Source organism: Ailuropoda melanoleuca, chromosome 4, assembly GCF_002007445.2.
Source record: "Ailuropoda melanoleuca isolate Jingjing chromosome 4, ASM200744v2, whole genome shotgun sequence".
Lineage (NCBI taxonomy): Eukaryota > Metazoa > Chordata > Mammalia > Carnivora > Ursidae > Ailuropoda > Ailuropoda melanoleuca.
Genome location: NC_048221.1, coordinates 125900572 through 125919854, shown reverse-complemented (window position 1 = coordinate 125919854; position 19283 = coordinate 125900572). Strand labels below are relative to the sequence as shown.

Genomic DNA, 19283 nt, shown 5'->3' with positions numbered 1-19283 from the left:
AGAATGCGCACGGAAACATTTTAGTCCTGAACACTGCCTGCCTGTCCCCAGAGATCAAACACCAGAGTGCTAGAATTTGGCTGGGCAGCTGCTGTGTATTTAGCAGAGGCAAGCCAGATCCAGAGCACTGGCACACTTCAGGCTGGTGAAGATTTGATTGAATCGTCTCTGAAATTCCTGTTGGGCTGCAGGAGCTACTGTTTACCTTTGGTGAACTTCAGTGTTGCTTCAGAAAAATCCTCTTCTTTGTAATTGAATCCGGCAGCTGCTCCAAGCTTTTCTGCCATCTGAAGCTTGTGCTGGGAGCCAGCTGTGACTAGAGGAATAGCTCCAGCCATCCGGGCCAGTTGGATGGCAGCTGTACCCACACCACTTGACCCTGCATGGATTAGCACAGAGTCTCCAGCCTGAACGTTTCCTGCGGCACAAAGTACAGGAACCATTCTCTTTACTTTGCAAGTGCTACCATTCCCCGCGCAGGCATATTCTACCACATGCACCTGGCCCTGGATGACAAAATGCCAAATCTCTTGCTCTCTTAAGAGAACATAATGACAGCTCTTTTTTGTTTTACTCCCTTTTGTCAAAGTGGGAAACAACCTTTTGAAACAGTTGTTGGCAGCCATATCCATAATGTTTTACTTACGACATCATCCTGAGACGCACACCTCTGACATATACCTTAGTAAGTAAGAATAACTATCGTTCCCACTGTCACCACCTGAAGCCAATTCCTCTTCAGTCTGAAACTGGTCTCCAACCAGTCTCAGTGATCCAGGCACCACACACAACCACCAGGCTCCTCTTCCTAAAATGGAGCTTTCATTATTTCACTTTCTCCTCAAAATATAAAGTGGTTCTCATTTGGCTTTTGCATCAAGTCCAGGCAACGTGCCATTCAAGGCCACTAAAACCCAGTCCCAGTCTCATCTTTCACAGATGATAATCATCATCCTTCACTCTGAGTGGGGCAGCCGATTTCACCTTGACACTCTCTTAAGCCACCTTGGCCTGCCTTCTGTCACATCTCAACTTTACCCACCCTTCAAGTCCTCCTCTTTCAGAAAGCCCTCTCTGACCACTCGTACCCACACTAACTGTTCCCATCTTGAGTTTGTTTTCTTTCTCTTTTTCTTTCTCTTTCGTTCTTTCTTTCTTTCTTTCTTTCTTTCTTTCTTTCTTTTTCTTTTTAAGATTTTATTTATTCATCTGACAGAGAGCACGAGTAGGAGGGCAGGGCAGAGGGAGAGGGACAAGCAGCCTCCCCGCTGAGCACGGAACCCAATGTGGGGCTCAATCCCAGGACCCCAGGATCATGACCGAGCCAAAGGCAGATGCTTAATTGACTGAGCCACCCAGGCACCCCCCCTCCATCTTGAGTTTCTATGGTAGAGACAAAGCCATATCTGAACTCTGTGGTTGTTTAATTCCTATGCATGCCTTGTCTTCCCTCGTTTACTGTGCTCCCTGACAGCAGGGACCAAATCTTCTTAGGCTCCCCCCCATCAGCTCTTGTCTGGCTTCAGTAGGACTGAGGAGGAATAAAAGTTGGTTGACTGGCCCCTTCTACTGTACTAGGCCTCGCAAAGAGAAGCTCAGCAGGACTTTGAGCAGCTGGGACTACTGGTGGGCCTACAGTGTGAAGATATGCACAGGCCTTCTATCCAGTGCTTTCCAGGCTTTCCATCCGCTAACCATGATGTTCAGTCTCAACATTAGGCCATTGCTAACACGGTATGAGAACCTGATACTACCCACAGTACATTAGGGTGAGGTGCTGGGGTTGGATATGGCTCAGTGGCCAGGCCAAAGCTGCCTCAGAGGACTGCTGGGTTTTGAGGTGGCTGAGTCATGAAGTAACTGAACCACACTGTATGGAGTGAGCATGGAGGGCTCCTCACCCAAGAGATGTAACAGCTGGAAGGCAGTAAGCCAGGCCTCTGGGATGGCTGCAGCCTGGGACAGGGTCAGTCCTGCTGGGATGGGCATGAGGAACTCTTCTGGGACAGTGACATACTGAGCCTGTCCCCCGCCGGGCAGCAGAACCATGGCTGGGTCCCCAATCTTCCAGGGCCCCTGGCAGGCAGGCCCCAGCTCTGCTATGTGCCCAGATGCCTCCAGTCCCAAAATGCTGCTGGCCCCTGGGGGTGGGGCATACTGGCCTTGTCTCTGCAGAAAGAGGAGTGCATTAAGTGGTGAGCATGATCAGAAATGTGTGTGTCACCATCCCTGGCCCTCTTCCGATAACCCCTCTTTTTCTCAGAAAAATCGGAATAAAGTCAGGTTTTGTAAGCCAAGAAAAGAGACAGGAAAAGTAATTCAAATAAGATACTGTAGGTCACATAATCAGTTGATGTCAGAACTGGTAGGGTCCTTAGCTATTTACTTTACCAAAACTCCTTGTTTTACAAACGGAAAAACTGAGACTTGTACAGGGAGATGACTTGTCCAAAGTCACAAAGTAAATTAGTAGCAGGACTAGGTACAAAACCATTAACTCCTTAATGACAGTTCTCATAGGTTAAGTACCAGGCTTTGTACTCACTGCAATCCTCAGAAGCCTCTGATTGGAGGCTTCAGAGCAGAGGGGCTAAACCAGGAGTGTGCATTAGAACCATCTGAGGAGCTTTTTCAAAGTACACATGCCCGGGTTCTGGTGATGTTTATTTTTGAAAAGTGCCCCAGGGATGCCTGGGTGGCTCAGTCGGTTGGACTTCCGCCTTCAGCTCGGGTCCTGATCCTGCATCTCCTTCTTCCTCTGCTGCTCCCCTTACTTGTGCACGCTCTCTCTCAAATAAATAAAAATAAAAACTTTTAGGAAAGAAAAAGAAAAGTGCTCCAGCTGATTCTGGGCACACTTTTCTCAGTTATTCCAATCAATGCAGTTGGCTCAGTTTAGCTTTTCAAATGGCAGAAAAAAGAAGATTCCTAAAGTATAGTCCCCTGCCAGCTCTGAGACCCTCAGAGTGGAAAGAATGCAGACTTTGGATCCACAAAGCCCTTGATTTGACTTACAGCTGCCCTGATTACTATTGTCTTGGCCTTAGGTGTATTACTTAACCTCTTGTCTCTCAGTTTATCTGTATAATATGAATGGTAAGCAGGGTTGCCTGAGGAGTAAATGAGATAGAGTAAAGCCTAACACACAACCCCCTCAACAAATGGTAGTTCCCATCTCCTTATCTGGAAGCCGGAGCAGATGATGGATTAACCCAGGGTAGATGCTGCTTTGTAAATATTCCTGTATATTGTCTTAGAACCCCCAGCACACATTCTGCAAACACACCTTTATAAGGGTTACAGGCAGTGCCCTAGGTCATTCCTTCATCTGTCTGGTGAATGTTTATCGAAGGCCCTGGAGTCCCACTCTGCCCCAGCCAATGCCTGACTCCTGGGTACCTGGATTAAGTCGGCCCGGTTCAGGGCGCTGGCCGCCACCTTCAGGAGGACTTCACCCTCTCCTGGACGGGGTTTGGCCACCTCCTTCACGTAAAGGTTTTCTGGTCCCCCCGGTTTGTCGAAGTGCACAGCTAACATGTTCTCTGAGGACAATGTAGAAGCAAGGGAGGGAGCCCGAGACCCTTTGCGGAGCGCGGCGCCCCCTGCCGGCCAGCGGCTTCCCTTTCGCTCTCCACGAGGTCTGACCCCCGCCGAGCTCCGCCCTCCTTCCCGCGAGGTCCCAGCAGCCTCCATACGGGGAAGTGGGGACACCGTCCGGGCTTGGGTGCAGCGGACGGAGAGAACACTGAAGAGCGTGAGGCAAGCTGCGCTCCCTCTGAGTTGGAACCCCCCCCCCCACCGGCTCGGGCGTGAGGTCCTGGAGACTTACTAGGGGCACGGCTCTCCGCTGCTCCCCGTGGCGCGAAGCGGTCCTGCGCTCCCCTTCCTCGCGTCCCTGGAGGAGAACCCCACAGCCCAGGACTGCCTCGGTGTCGAGCGCGAAGGACGGCTGGACTGTGGGCAGTGCCAGGGGTGGGACTGACCGGGACCTATCCTCCACTTCCTTCTCCTCCTTTCCCCTTTAAGATGCAAAGTTAGTGACAGCGAATCAGGTTCNGGTTTCTTTTTTTTTTTTTTTTTTTTTTAAGCCTGGGAAACTAATCTTTCTTCCTGTTGGCAGGGAATGTTCCAGCCCTCCCTGCAAGAAGAGAAACTTCGTCTCGCTAGGGAAGTAGAGTGCGGTCCATTTTGCAGCCAGGGCGGGCTTTTAACTCATTGACGCTGTAAGGCTGGCATCCTAAGTATAGGTGGGCAAGCAGCGTGCTGCAGAGAGAAAAGAGGGGAAGGTAAAAGCTGTCCTGGAGGGGCGCCTGGGTAGTGCAGTCGTTAAGCGTCTGTCTTCGGCTCAGGGCGTGATCGCCGCGTTCCGGATCGAGTCCCGTATCAGGCTCCTCCGCTGGGAGCCTGCTTCTTCCTCTCCCACTCCCCTGCTGTGTTCCCTCTCTTGCTGGCTGGCTGTCACATAAATAAATAAAATCTTAAGAAAAAAAAAAAAAGAATATTGTCTCTCAGTTAAAAAAAAAAAGCTGTCCTTGAATACTTAACACTTTTGCTCTTCCTCTTGGGGATGAGAGGGCAGCGCCTGGAAGATGCTGCCCAGTGCGGCAGTTTTGACTGATTAAAGCTGTATGAATAGCCTACATCAGGCTTTCTCAAATTAGGCACTGTTGACACTTTGGGTTTTTCTTAACTTTGTTTTTTTTAAGATTTTTGTTTACTTGAGAGAGAGCATGAGCAGGGGGGAGGGGCAGAGATGGAGAAGCAGACTTCCTGCTGAGCAGAGGCCAGATGTGGGGCTCAATCCCAGCACCCTGAGATCATGACCTGAGCCAAAGGCAGGTGCTTAACCAACTGAGCCACCCAGGCTCCCCACTATTGACACTTTGGACTAGATAATTTATTCTGAAAGATTGCCCTGTGCATTGTGCAGTGTTTTAAGGGCATTCCTGGTCTCCACTCACTAGATAGCACCCCCATCCAGTCATGACAATAAAAAATGCCTCCAGGCATCCCCTGGGGAGGAGTAAAATTGCCCCAGTTAAGCAGCACTGGGTTAGAAGAATCCACACAAATATGTGCTTGTACAAAACAAGATAAGTAACATCTTTTTGCAGTGCCTTATAATTTACCACCTCTTCTCGTGCATTCTCATTTACTGAAAAGGAACTGAGATGTAGAAAGATTAATTTGATTTCAAGGGGCACATAGCTAGTGAGTGCTGAGCCAAGAATCAAAATCACATCTGAGTCCTGGTGATGAGGGAGCAGAAGGTTAGCTGAGGACAAAGCACAAGCTGACACCCTGAAGCTAACCCACCACCACCACTCCTGGATGGGATCTCTGTGACCTTCCTCCAGGAAACTTCAACTATCTTAATCTCAGTGCCTTGCTAGAGGGGAAAACAACCTTAACTTGACAAAGGCAAGGCCTCCAGTATCTTGTAGGTCCTCTTTAACGTAAGAAAGTTCTTTTGAAAACCTCTGTTTTCCTTACCTCCCCCAACTCCCAAGTATATAATCAGCCACCCCTCACAACCTGGGGGGGGGGGCAGCAGCTCTTTCTTCCCACGGCCCTGTGCTTAAATAAAACCACCATTTTGCACCAAAGATGTCTCAAGAATTCTTTCTTGGGGACGCCTGGGTGGCTCAGTCGTTAAGCATCTGCCTTTGGCTCAGGTCATGATCTCAGGGTCCTTGGATCGAGCCCTGCATTGGGTTCCCTGCTCAGCAGGAAGCCTGTTTTTCCCTCTCCCACTCTGCCTGCTTGTGTTCCCTCTCTTGCTATATCTCTCTCTGTCAAATAAATAAAATCTTAAAAAAAAAAAAAAAGAATTATTTCTTGGCTGTCAGCTCTGGACCTCACCCACATGTGTGAAACAAAGGCAGAAGAGAAATGATTAAATTTCCTTACTACCTACAGCCCATTGACAAGTCCTTAAAACAGGCAGAGTAACATTCCTCTAGGGACTCAACTGCCCTGCCCTGATAATGCTTTGCTAAAGGCAAAAGACAATCCTAGTCCACCGCCCCCCCCCATCCTGTAAGTCTATTTTAACATATAAAAATTCCTTTAGAAATGTCCGTTATCTTGGGGCACCTGGGTGGCTCAGTTGGTTAAGCGTCTGCCTTTGGCTCAGGTCATGATCCAGGGGTCTTGGGATGGAGCCCTGAATCAGGCTCCCTGCTCAGTGGAGAGCCTGCTTCTCCTCTCCCTCTGCCTGCTGCTCCCCCTCCTTGTACTCTGTCAAATAAATAAAATCTTTTAAAAAAAAATTCCTTTATGTCTAAACCCACCAAAATACGTGTTGGTAACCACCCCCCTATGCATATGGTCAACCGTTACACATCTGGGGGGCCTCATGACTAAGGTTTTATTAGATGGTAATAAATGACCTTTTCCCAGAAAGAGCTAGCCTCCTCAAGACCGCGAAAACCTTGCTTCCAAATTCCTTAGAGACTTAGGCTATCCCTAACCCCCTCCGAACTTGAAAGTATATAATGGGCCACTCCTCATGACCCTGGTGGCAGCTCTTTCTGCACATGGGTCCTGTCCCTGTGCTTTAATAAAACCACCTTTTTGCACCAAAAGATGTCTTTTCAAGAATTCTTTCTTGGCTGTCGGCTTCAAACCCTAACGTTCTTTCCTACATCAACCCCACCAAACCTCACCTACATTCCAAAACTACATCGCTGGTCCAGGGCTCTTTCTACTGTAGCAGGCTGCCTTGCATAACATCTCTCCTATTAATTGCAAAATCCCCTTTATCTCTTTATTTGCATCCCTCTGCTGAGTACACCTCTTGCAAGAAGGTTATCCAAATTATATATTTTTATTTTTTACTTTTTTTTTAAAGATTTTATTTGTTTGAGAGAGAGTGAGTGAGCTCACAAGCGCTGGGGGGGTGGGAAGGGTGGAATGAGGGAGAAGCACACTCACTGGATAAGCAGGGAGCCCAACAGGGGCTCAGGACTCGATCCTAGGACCCTAAGATCATGACCTGAGCCGAAGGCAGACACTTAACCAACTGAGCCACTCATGCACCCCCAAATAATATATTTTTATAAAGCCTTCTGTTTTACAAAAATGCCTGTCTGCCACTGTCCCTCCTCTTGCCATCTATACCAAATGGCCAAGAAATATATGAAAAATAGTAGTAAGTATATTACCAGATGTCAGAAAGTACTGTAAGAATGATAACAGTGACAATATAGTACTTATTTCTGAAGTGTTTGTTCTATAGAAATAAGAAATGCCAATATGGGGGCACCTGGGTGGTACAGTCGTTAAACATCTGCCTTCGGCTCAGGGCGTGATGCCAGCATTCTGGGATTGAGCCCCACATCAGGCTCCTCCACTAGGAGCCTGCTTCTTCCTCTCCCACTCCCCCTGCTTCTGTTCCCTCTCTCGCTGGCTGTCTCTGTCAAATAAATAAATAAAATCTTTAAAAAAAAGAAAGAAAGAAAGAAATGCCAATATGTAAGGATGTATGAACAGAAATGTTTCTTGCAGCATTGATCATAGTGACAAAAATCTAGAAACAAAATTACTAGGGGAACAGCTGGATAAATGACAAATACCATGCATCCATTTGAAAAGTGCCTTAGAGTTCACAGCAGTTGACATAGATGGATTTCTGTGACACATTTATTTAATGAGAATAACATTTTGTTAAAACAAGGACAAATCAGCCCTCTATGCATAAACTTGGCTATTTACATATATACGGTCATATGAACATGGGAAAAGATATAGAATCTTTTTATTCTATATTCTATATAGAGTTATTTTTATATATGTTATTTTAGGTTACCTGGGAGAGGATGCTGTCATGGGAAGTAGGAAACAAAAAAAAGGAAAAGAACTTTTAAGCACTTTATATGTAGAGCTATGTGAAATGAAATATTTAAAATTAAGGAAAAAATGACATAGATTGCTATACTAATGGTCTCAATGAACCATATCTGGTTCCCTGTAACCACACCCCTACGTACTGTATTTAGTTCCCTTTTGCACTGACTTTGGGTTTGACTGTGTGACTTGCTTTCTCCAATGGAACAATGCAGTGTTTACATGTTGAACTTGCCCTCTTTTGCTACTGAGAACTTTTTTCCCGTCATGTGAAGAAGGTTGAGCTATCTACTAGAGGATGAGACTTCATGGAATAGTGACAAACTGTGTCAGTCGAGGTCCCCTGAACCAAGTAGGCCCAGATGCTCTGTCAGCTTACTATATGGCCACATGAATAATCCCTGGTGAGATGGCAGAACTGCCTGACTTTCCCTAGACCAAATGACTGCCATGTTTTGGGCTGCCCTGTGGAGAAACTTATATGTCAAGGAAGTGATGTCTCTGGCTAAGACTTAACAAATACCTGAGGCCTGCCAAGAGCCACATGAGTGAGCCTGGAAGCAGAGCTTCCCCCAGTCTAGCCTCAAGATGATTGCAGCCTTCTGAGACCCTAAAACCCTAGCTGGAGGACTCAGCTAAATTGCTCCCAGGTTCCTGACCCATAGAAATCGGGAGATAATAAATGTTTGCACTAAGTTTTTGGGGCAGTTTGTTATGCAATAATAAGTAACTAATACAAGAGAGAAAAGAGGAGGAAAAGATTATGGAAGAGGAGGAAGTAGGACAAGAGACAAAGGGTTGAGCTGGGGAGTAAGATCAGTTGGGCTTTTCCTTCAAATGTTTCCCTGCAGAAACCTGCACATCTATACCCTGCAAGGCCTTCAGCTCCGCCTCAGAGAAGTCCTCCTTATAATCAAACCCGCTGTGGCACCCTTCTAGGCCATCTCAGTTTTCTTCTTGGGGCTCGTGGTGACCAGGGAGATGGCTCTAAACAGTCTGCTCAACTGAATGGTGTCAGTTAGCTTTGGTGACAGGGCACGGCTGGCAGGAAGGGGTCTCCAGGGGTCTTCCTCCCCTGTGCAGTGTAGCATCTGGCTAGCAGTGAGCCAGGCCTCCAGGATGGTTGCAGCCTAGGGCAGGGTCAGTCCTGCCATGATGGGCATGGGCATGAGGAGCCCTTCAGGGTCAGTGACATACTGAGCCTGGCTCCTGCCAGGCAGCAAAACCATGGCTGGGTCCCTGATCTCCCAATGCCCCTGGCAGGTGGGCTTTAGCTCTGCCCATTGTCTAGATGTCTAGAGTCCCAAAATGCTGCTGGCTTCTGGAGGCTGGGAATACTGGCCTTGTCTCTGCAGAGAGAGGGGCACACAGATAAGTGGGTCTGATGAGAGGGGCCCAGGGTGCAATGTCAGTCCTCTTTGTTGCTGAAGGCAGATGGCCACTCCACAAAACAGGTTGCTTTCCTAGAGGTTTTGTTTTTTTGTTTTTAAGATTTTATTTATTTATTAGAGAGAGAGAACACAAGTGGCAGGGAGGGGTAGAGGGACAAGCAGACTCCACACTGAGCAGGGAGCCTGACTTAGGCTCGATCCCAGGACGCTGGGATCATGACCTGAGCCAAATGCAGACCCTTAACTGACTGAGCCACCCAGGCACCTGCAGGTTGCTTTTCTTAAAAGCATATCCTGCTCCAATTCTCTGTCAAGATCCAAATTTTGGCATTGGGAGGTAATTTCTGCAGTGGCAGTATTTCACAGTCCCCCACATCTCTGGCCTCTAAAGAGTCTCCCCAAAGGTTTATATTTTAGCGGAACAAACAAGATCTTCTGCATTTGGAATGGGATGGAGGCACTGATCTGAGGCGTACCTGCTGCCGCTGCTGCTCTACATTAAATGGGGCTGGGGGCCTAGAATAATCTCTTCCAGAGGTCCATCGGGGTCCCAGCCCCTTCAGCGGCTTTTGCACAGTGCCTCTGTGTCACCTTGAGGCAACAGCTGTTCTGGTGACCAAGCCCAGCAGCTCAGTGATGACTCGTGGTTCCTGAGCAGAGTGAGGGCTGGCACTTTTCCCCGGAGGAGCTGGGGCAGCTTGTGTCTGGGTTGTTCATGGTAGCTTTCCTGCCTGCAGGACTCTCTCTGGGCTATTTCTCCCCTCTCTCCAGGGGCACTCCCCCCTCCCGAGGTTGGTGGGGCAAATCTCAGGAGCAGGGACTTAGGAGAGCTCTGGGAGAGAGAAGGCTTGGAGTCAGCCTGGTGGGGTCCTCTGCCCCTGTCTTCTGGAGGCTGCTTCTTTGGCTACCTGGCCCTGCCATTTTCCTGGGCACCCACCCATCCATGTGGGTCCAAGGCACTCAACGTCCAAGGCACTTCTTGCTCTGGGCAGTGATCTTTACGCTTTATTCTCAAATAGATGAAACTTCTTCAAAAACTATGTCTGTTCCCTCTCACATTTTAAAGTTGATTTCTAGGGGCACCTGGATGGCTCAGTCAGTTAGGCGTCTGCCTTCAGCTCAGGTCATGATCCCCAGGTCCTGGGATTGAGCCCTGGATCAGGCTCTCTGCTCAGTGGGGAGCCTGCTTCTCCTACTCACTCTCCCTCTGTGCTCTCTCTCTCTCAAAAAAAATAAATAAAAAATATTTAAAAAATAATAAAATATTATAATAAAAAATAATAAAAATAAAAAAATAAAGTTGATATCTAAAATATTTAATCTCAAATTTAAATAGTGCAAAGATATGATTTCTGATCATAAATACTAACATTTTAAAACTCTTAAATCAGGCTTTATTTCTTTTTTATTATTTTTTTTTACTTTTTTTTTTTTAAGGATTTTATTTATTTATTTGACAGAGATAGAGACAGCCAGCGAGAGAGGGAACAGAAGCAGGGGGAGTGGGAGAGGAAGAAGCAGGCTCCTAGCGAAGGAGCCTGATGTGGGGCTCGATCCTATAACGCCGGGATCACGCCCTGAGCCGAAGGCAGACACTTAACCGCTGTGCCACCCAGGCGCCCCTTGAATCAGGCTTTAAAATGTATCAAGTAGAATCCAGATTTCAGATCAATTTGATATTTATAATCATCCACTAAAAGTGCACAAAACAGTTCTTTAACAGTTGGAAGTTTTAAAATGTCATTTTTCTTCTAGTACTCATATTTTTATTCTACTTTTCTCATAGGATATACTGCTGTATTTTATGCTTTATTCATCATTCTTATCTGGAACAAAGATGTGTCCAAAAACTGACTCTAATTTAAAAAGTTATTTCCTATGACCACAGGGCTCTAAATGTTAAATTTCTTCTGGATTTTATTATCATTACACTATTCTTAGTCCAAAATTGATCAAAACGTTATTTTGAATTTTTATATTATTTTAGGTATTATTTGAAATATTAATAATTACCGAACATGAAAAGTAAAATTTTATGGAAAGATAGCTCTTAATGACCATTGGTGGGGTAACATTTTTCCAAGTAATTATGTCTGTGGATGAATATTCCTCATTGCTAGAATGAGACTGCGATCAACATTAATTCTCTTCCTATTTTTCATTTTTATAGACAAGCTCTGAGGAACCTAATTTGCATAAATTAGATGGGGAAAGAGAAATTTCATTATAGGAATGTCAGCCAATTCTCTGAATACCTCTGAGTTATATGATTAAAAACTATATAATGATCTATCATCAAAAATTATTTTCAGTGATCTATTAGCTGGCAACTTAATTAGGTCTTTCTTTAATTTTGTTGAAAGCAAAGACTTGGAAACCACTCAACCTGTTAAGGGTTTGTTATCCAGCCATAAGTATCGTTCAGGGTCTTAGCTTCTGAGATCATATTAACAAAGCTTTGTGAAGATTTATCAAATGATTATCAATTATATCTGCTATTTTTTCACTTACAGATACCTTGTTTAAATTGATATACTCACAAAGGATTCAGAAAGTAAAAATGTTAATTTCAATACACTTTTGCTAAGACAATTAAAAAAAAATCAAGTCCTTCTACCTTATCATATGCTTCAAATATATTTTCATTAACATCTTGGAGCTGCAGACTTAATTATGAAAAACATCTGCGACATTCTTATTGGCAAAGCCAGTCCTCATTGTTAAATAATCAGGCAAATAAAATTACTTTCTATTAGAGAAGGTTTCTCATTTTTCATTTCAATTAATCATGCTTTTTTAAAAAAAAATTTTTTTTAAAGATTTTATTTTATTTATGTGACAGAGAGACAGCCAGCGAGAGAGGGTACACAGCAGGGGAGTGGGAGAGGAAGAAGCAGGCTCCCAACGGAGGAGCCTGATGTGGGACTCGATCCCGGAATGCCGGGATCACGCCCTGAGCCAAAGGCAGAAGCTCAACGACTGCGCTACCCAGGCTCCCCTAAAAAATTTTTAAAAGATTTTATTTATCTGAGAAAGACAGCATGAGCACGGGGAGAGGGAGAAGCAGACTCCCCACTGAGTAGGAAGCCTGATGTGGGGCTTGATCCCAGGACCCTGAGATCATGACCTGAGCTGAAGGCAGATGCTTAACCGACTGAGCCACCCAGGTGCCCCTCAAGTAATCATGTTATTAATACATGTCCTATGACAATCATCTTGCTTCTGAATTTTAAGAAATATAGACAGATAAGACATAGAGCCTTCCTCTCCAAGACAAATGATATAAAGGTTTTCACTATTTCTCACTGATGCTCTTTTTAACTTTATTCTCATGGATCTCTCCCTCACATATGATGTAATTTTTGACAACAGAGGATGGATTTTAAAACATTAAAAAATATTTAGAATTTTTCTTTCCCGCACACACTGCAGGTTTTGCACTCCAAGCCAAGCATCACAGTAAGACTGGGGCTGGATGAGAGTACACCTTTCTCTTGTATCCTGGGGGAGGGGAGGTGGGAAGCTAGAGCTGACATGATTCCTCAGTCACAGGAGCTTTAAGCAAGTACATATGGAAATTGAGGATCTGGGAAAAAACTAATCACTTAAATCCATTTGTGCCTGTGTGCCCCTTCGAAAGTCTTTGTGGATTACCAGGACACAAATCTCCCTCATTTGGAGAGCCCTGATGTTTCAGAAGATCATCTGGTCCCTGGGCACCTCTGCGGGTACTATGTCGCTACTACAAAAGGGTCACTTTTGTGGGTCTCTCTGAATAGCTGGACATAGCTGGAACTTTGCGATGAGAATTACAGGAAGCAACTGGACAGATTTGCAAAGGAGGGCTCCAGAGAGTGAGGCATTTGCCTTGAGGAGGTTTACAAAATAGGCCCATGAGGCTCCCAGCAGTGCAGTGGGTATGTGTCCAGGAAGGGCTGGCTGACCAGCTGGTGAGCCAGCAAGAGGCTTCATGATGGCCTTTAGCACTTTAGAGATCCCTGTAGAGTCAGACCTTCTGCCTTGCGGGCTCAAAACCCCAGCTTGACAGCATGTGGAGAGTGACTATATAATCCACATGACTAAGTTATAAAGCCTAGATGTCAGTGTGCTGATTTACAAGGAGAAACCATTCGCATGAGGACTGACACCAAAATATATAGGCAGATCTACATGGAAAGCCTCAGATAGCATGGTTTTGGAATTCAGGAAATTTTAACTTGCTGCTTGATAATGTCAAGAATGGCAAGAGGTCTAAGACTTGATGTCAGTGGTGTAAGGTGTTCCCTCCTCAGGGACACCTGAAAGTATACCAATCAGGTTGGCCTGGAGTTGCCATTAGGGGAAAGAAAGATGCATCATGCCCAGAAATGATCAGGGTGGAATCCTGAATTTTCAAAATAGATTCTATAGTTCCCCACCCTTATTGTCCTGATCATTGCCCAGGAGGTGACCAAGAAGAGATGAACCCTTTCTGGAGAAGGCTCCATTCATTAACCATACTAAGTTGTATAGACTAGGAGGAAGTCAAAGAGATAGAATCAAAAATATTTTTGAGTTGATTCTTTAAAAATTCTTTTGACTTTTGAAAGGCCTTCCCAATGTGCAACAAAATCAGATGCCTGCAGATGGTGGGGAGTGTGAAATATCCATTAAATACCTTGACTAGTGGCCTGAAGTGTGGCCTTTGTGCTGCCCTTCTCCCCAAGTCCTACAGGGGTGATGTGGACCAGATGGATGTCACACATGTAGATAGCTGCATTACAGCTCTGAGTTTTGGGAACTTACCTCTTTTATAGCAAGCAGTAAGAAAGTTTGCTCTTCGTTCTGCAGGGAGGCATTACTTCGTTGTTTAAGGTTGCTTTCTGCAAAATCGCCCTGAGAAATGGCCTGGATGAACAGTTGTTAGAGCCTTGCATTCTTGGCATACCCAGCAAGATGTGTGGGAGTGCAAGACACTCATGGATGGGTTTCTCAACGGATAAGCCCTGGGCAGCTATCAGGTTTCTCACACTCATGTCAATGACCAACACTTAAAAAAAAAACAAACAAAAAAACCAAGTAAAGCTTATCAAAGAATTCCAATTAAAGAAGAGGATCTCTTGAAATAAGAAAAATTGCTCCCTTAACTCGTTCTTCTTTTTATTATCTTCTTCCTAGTGTTTTCAAACACAAAATAGTCCATAGTCCTTTGATGACTTAATTTCCTTTTTTTCTTAGATATTCTCCTGAAAGGAAACAGAAAAGGGTTATTATTTGTGAGCAACAAATTATCACCACAACATGCTTCATTATATTTATTCCACGGACACTGGGAGTGGCTATCACGCGCTGATACTGGAGATACATGGATGACTGTACAGTTAAGACCCAGTCCCTGCTTTCAAAGATATATATATATCTCCTAGAATCTTTCATAATAAAACATGTTTAAATGGTCATAATTCTTTATGTCCCAAATTTTCTGTAATTATCATGTAGAATTTTTTGACAGAGAGAAAGAGAATTACAAGAAAAACAAGTGAAGGAAACAGAAGTAATAAGACCAGTAACTGGCGCCTGAGTAGGTTTCAGCCTCGACCATCACTTGTGAGAATCCAACCACTTTCAAGATTAGCCTAGCCCTTCCTTGAGCAGTGCGACTTTAGTAGCATGATCCTAGCTATCTCCTTCTAACCAGTACACATTCTTCGGAGTCTTTTGTGGTCCTAAACAAGAATCTCAACTTTTACTGCCAACCACAGTCTACTTTACAGTGGTCAAGCAACTTCCCTATCTCCAGAGGACACCTGCGGAATTAGCCCTGGGCCTGAGCTGATCGGATAGAATCTGGCCTCTTGTCAGCCTAATTGCCCATTTTCCTAGCCTCATTTTCTGTATACCTTTAATGAGGTAATTAGCCCCACTCTACAGGTCTCCCTTTTGTCTTCCTGCCCCAGCCCTAGTCTACTGAAACGGAACCTTCCTCAAATTTTGACATCTGCTCAGAAAATGTCCTTGGTATTGCAATTGCCTGTTTCTCCCGGGTTGGAGTTCACTCCTTCTATTAGATGCTTCCAAGGTTGTGTCCTGTCCAGGCTCCATCCTGTTTACTCTTAGAATACCTCATTGCCAGCTATGTAGCATGGTTTATGACATTCCATGCCAGGAAACTGTAACAACTGGGAAGGTCTGTGCATACATATATTTGTGTCTGTATTTGTGTATTTTTTTCTGTGATGGTACTTAATTTCTCAGTTTTTAAAGATTCATTTCTCTGGAGACTTCCGTGATTCTGCTAGGCAGAGGTCACTCATTTATGTGTTCATCAAACATGTATTACTTGCCTACTCAACAGTAGACACTGTCTCAGGTACTGGAGATAGGAGATTAAAACACAATTCTTGTTTTCTAGGGGCTCACAGTCCAGGTAAACAAAGAACTCTAGTGGCTCTAATAATTAAAAAGAACTCTAATAATAAAGGTATGCATAAAATACGTAGCATAGTGGAGAGAAACTCAAGATCTGACTTGAGTCTTCAGTGATGATTAAGAATTTGACAACTGGATAGAGGCCCCTGGGTGACTCAGCTGTTAAGAATTTGACAACTGGATGTGAAAGGGCAGGGACAGAAAGGGACACTACAGATAGGACAGCATGTATAGAGATATGGAAGGTAAGACTGTATCTGTTTACAGCTTTGATTTTCTTGCTTTTGGCCCAGTATAGCACACATGGTAAATCATCACTGAATATTTGTTGAAAGAATGAAAGAATGCCTTCTTTCCTCACTAGCAGAAGTAGAGGATTCTACTATCTCAAAGGAGTGTTCAAGCAACTCCAGCATTTTTTTTTTTTTAGGAATCTAAGTTTACATTAAAAAATCTAAACACAAACATAATTTATCATTCATTAAACTCAACTTTCACAGATATAATTTCCCAGTTAGTCCTACATTAGGTCTTCATTCAAAAACATAAAGACATGGAAGGGGAACACAGTCGATCCCAACAAGGTAGCTGCCTGGCTCAGTAATTTCTTTTCCTGTAAAGGTTGCTTTACATACGGTGTTACATAGAGGTTTCTTTACATAGAGTGACCCCCAACAGCTACATTTCTGGGTTGGTTTTTTATTTTTCCCCTGCTGCCTTCCTCACCCCTAGGCTCCCAATAGCTGACTGATAAAGGGGTAAACCATATGACCCAAGACTTGTCAAATCAGGGTCTTAAAAGAAATTAAGAGGCAGGATGTGAGGCTTGGCCACGATACCAGCCAGGAAAGGAGGCTTTGCAATGCGACAGAACAAAGCTGACTCTCTTAGAAACAGAGACTAGAGAAGCGTTCTAGCAGTATTCCTGTCCCTGGAGTCTATTTTCACTTTGGCTCAGTTTCACTGTTATTCCAATGACTCTGTAAGTAACCCCAGTATCCTTCCAATAAATTCCTCCCTTCTGCCCTAGGTGGTTTGCATTGGCTCTCAGTTACTGGCAGTCAGAAGATCTGACTACCATAGGGAATGAAGACAGGCATGGGGAGACAAACTTACCCAGCTTCTCTGTGGCTTCCACACAAACACTAGGATACATGCCTTCAGTGTAAGTTGCCACCAGAAGATACATATGGGTCTTCACAACAATCACACCAGTGTTTTCCTGGGTAAGAGTAAAACAGAATGCCCTTCTTTTGGTTCTAGTCCCAGGACTAGTAGTTACACTCCAGCCACATTTTGCGCCATTTTTTAACTTCCATACACTCATCTAAGTTTTGGACTCTTCACTCTTTTTCACTAATTTAGTTGTCTTTGCTCAAAAAATTTCAGACTTGTAGTAACAGCATGTGTATTTTGAAAAAGTTCCCCAACTGATTGTAACATACCCCTATCCCAGTGAGAACAACTGATATACTAGGGGCACTTGGGTGGTTCCTGGGTGGCTCAGTCCGTGAAGCATCTGCCTTCAGCTCAGTTCCTGGGATTGAGCCCTATGTCAGGCTCCCTGCTCAGTGGGAGTCCAGTGGGAGTCCTTCTCCTTCTCCCTGCTCTTGCTCTCTCTCGCTATCTTTGTCTATCTCTCTGTCTCTCTCTCAAACAAATAAATAAAATCTTAACAAAAAGAAGAGAAGGTATTAAATTTTGGAATTGCACAGCTTTGGGCTTCAATCCCAGCACCTCCATTATCTGCTGCATGACAAAGGAAGAGTTATTTAACTTTGCGAACTCTCAGTTTCCTCCTTCCAGTAAAATGAGCCTATTTACTTTATAATGCAGATGAAGTGTGATTAACCCTTAAGACAGAGCATCCAGTAAACGTGAATTTCATCTTCTTATTTCTTTATAGACAATAGAGAACCAAGAGAGGTTTAAAGCAATGAATGTTACCTTTTCTTTTTTTTCTTTTTTAAAAGGAGGAGGCTATAGAGTATGGAGTAGTGAAAAGAGATACTGCAAGCAAATTTCAGTTGATTCTGGAATCAATGTTTTTCAACTAGGCTCTGTGTTCGTACTTTCTTTTACATATGTCTTCCTAGCATTAGACTGCTGTCTCAGACATTGCCCCTGCGGTAATAGGCTTAGATTGTTTTATAAATGGGATCAGGAGGGACACAGCAAATTGGAATAAAATTCTTAAGGTTTTTTTACCTAGCTGTCTTCAAATCGTGAACACTCACATTCTTAGCATAAAGAGAATAGTCATCTGCCCGGATACATTTGTAGTCCTTTTCCTTGAAATACAATCCTTCTCTTCTGGTTTGCAAAGGGTTCTTGGCGAATCCATTCACAAGTGTTCGGACATCACCAGGCATTATCTGCAGAAGTTAAATAGAGTAGGAGTGGGCAAACTATGGCAGGCTGGCCAAATTTGGCCCACTGCCTGTTTTTGTAAGCCTGCAAGCTAAGAATGGTTTTTACATTTTTAAGTCATTGGAAAAAAAAACAATAGACTAATATTTTGTGATATGTAAAAATTGCATGAAATTCAAATTTCAGCGTTCATAAATAAAGATTTGTTGGAACATAGTCACATCTATTCTTTTATGTATTGTCTGTGCCCGTTTTCCCACTAAAACTGCATAGTAGTTGCATAGTTGTGACCCAGGCCATATAGCCCAGAAACCTAAAATGTTTACTATGGCTCTTTACAGAAAAAGTTTATTAAAATGCTTATGACCAAACTTGCTTTTCCTTACACTAAATCCTGGTGATGCTACACACAAGCTTCGTTCTTGGAGTTTGATGAGGGCTGCACTGTCCACATGCTTTGTTCCCAGGAGGGTATCTAACAGTAAGTTCTGCAGATGGCTCATGCTCCCTCAGCACTGAAAAGGGGAACTACAGGTGAAACGATTCACTCTGGCTAGCTTCGACAATGCCCGCGAATACAAATCTTCCTAAGACACTTTGGACGGTTTTCAGCGCGTGCACTTTGGAAGTAGTGAAAATGAAGGGTGAAGATGGTGGTCTGTCATCTAATATCCACCAATACTCAAAGAAGAAAATAGAATCATAGAAAATCACAGTTCACACAGCAGGTTATTGAGTCTGGAAAATCACTGCTCACAATTTTCTAGTTATACTAATGGCTCGCATCAGACTCACCTGAGATTATAAACCAAAACCCAAACACCTGCGGGATGCCGAGCTACTGAGGCTAAATGAGATCAGCTGCTCCTTACCCCAACCAACATCAGCGCGAACTATGGGTACTGATACAGAGCACTAAATACACATTTAACGCATTTAAAGTGGCCTTTCCCGCACAAGACCCCCAGGCTTCTTGGGCCGACCTCATAAAGACAACCTCCACAAACACCCGTCCTTCTAAGGGATACTGAAGGCAGGCGCCCTTTCCGGCCACTCCCGGCGCAGTGGTTTAGCCCACGGGGAAGAGTGTGCCCTGAAGAGGGACTGGAGGCGGGGGGGCGGGGGGTTAACGTCCAGTCGTGTTGGCTGGGAAGACGCACAGAGGGCTTGGGGAGGGCGATGGCCCAGGCTGGAGCAGAAGGCACGGGACACTCGCGGAAGCACAGAGGCGGCGCTGGACCAAGGGCCGGGTACCAGGGTAACCTC

At 44.6% G+C, this 19283-nt stretch overlaps 3 protein-coding genes across 5 annotated transcripts in view; all 3 read right to left on the bottom strand.

Annotated features, from left to right (window-relative positions):
* Window positions 1-3965, bottom strand: part of TP53I3 (tumor protein p53 inducible protein 3) — a 5927-nt gene extending 1962 nt beyond the window's left edge. The window contains exons 1-4 of the mRNA XM_002913798.4: window positions 3830-3965; window positions 3400-3542; window positions 1902-2169; window positions 206-418 (exon numbers count right to left, since the gene is read on the bottom strand). Of these exons, the coding sequence (XP_002913844.1) occupies window positions 206-418; window positions 1902-2169; window positions 3400-3537 (619 nt within the window). The 5' untranslated portion in view covers window positions 3538-3542; window positions 3830-3965. The remainder of the gene's footprint in view (window positions 1-205; window positions 419-1901; window positions 2170-3399; window positions 3543-3829) is intronic.
* Window positions 1-3967, bottom strand: part of SF3B6 (splicing factor 3b subunit 6) — a 16239-nt gene extending 12272 nt beyond the window's left edge. The window contains exon 1 of the mRNA XM_002913799.4: window positions 3830-3967. The gene's annotated coding sequence lies outside the window, so the exon portion shown is untranslated. The remainder of the gene's footprint in view (window positions 1-3829) is intronic.
* On the bottom strand, window positions 3878-19283 carry PFN4 (profilin family member 4). Of its 3 annotated transcripts, none has more exons than XM_002913797.4 (6): window positions 19178-19283; window positions 18404-18532; window positions 17885-18022; window positions 16764-16869; window positions 14025-14464; window positions 3878-4263 (listed from the first exon to the last, which is right to left on the bottom strand). In XM_002913797.4, exons 2-5 carry the CDS (start codon window positions 18518-18520, stop codon window positions 14436-14438), a joined length of 390 nt encoding a protein of 129 aa, XP_002913843.1. In that variant the 5' UTR covers window positions 18521-18532; window positions 19178-19283; the 3' UTR covers window positions 3878-4263; window positions 14025-14435. The 3 variants fall into 3 exon arrangements, with proteins under 3 accessions (XP_002913843.1, XP_019664328.1, XP_019664322.1); XM_019808769.2 differs by lacking the exon at window positions 19178-19283 and adding an exon at window positions 19001-19024; XM_019808763.2 differs by lacking the exon at window positions 19178-19283 and adding an exon at window positions 18813-18987.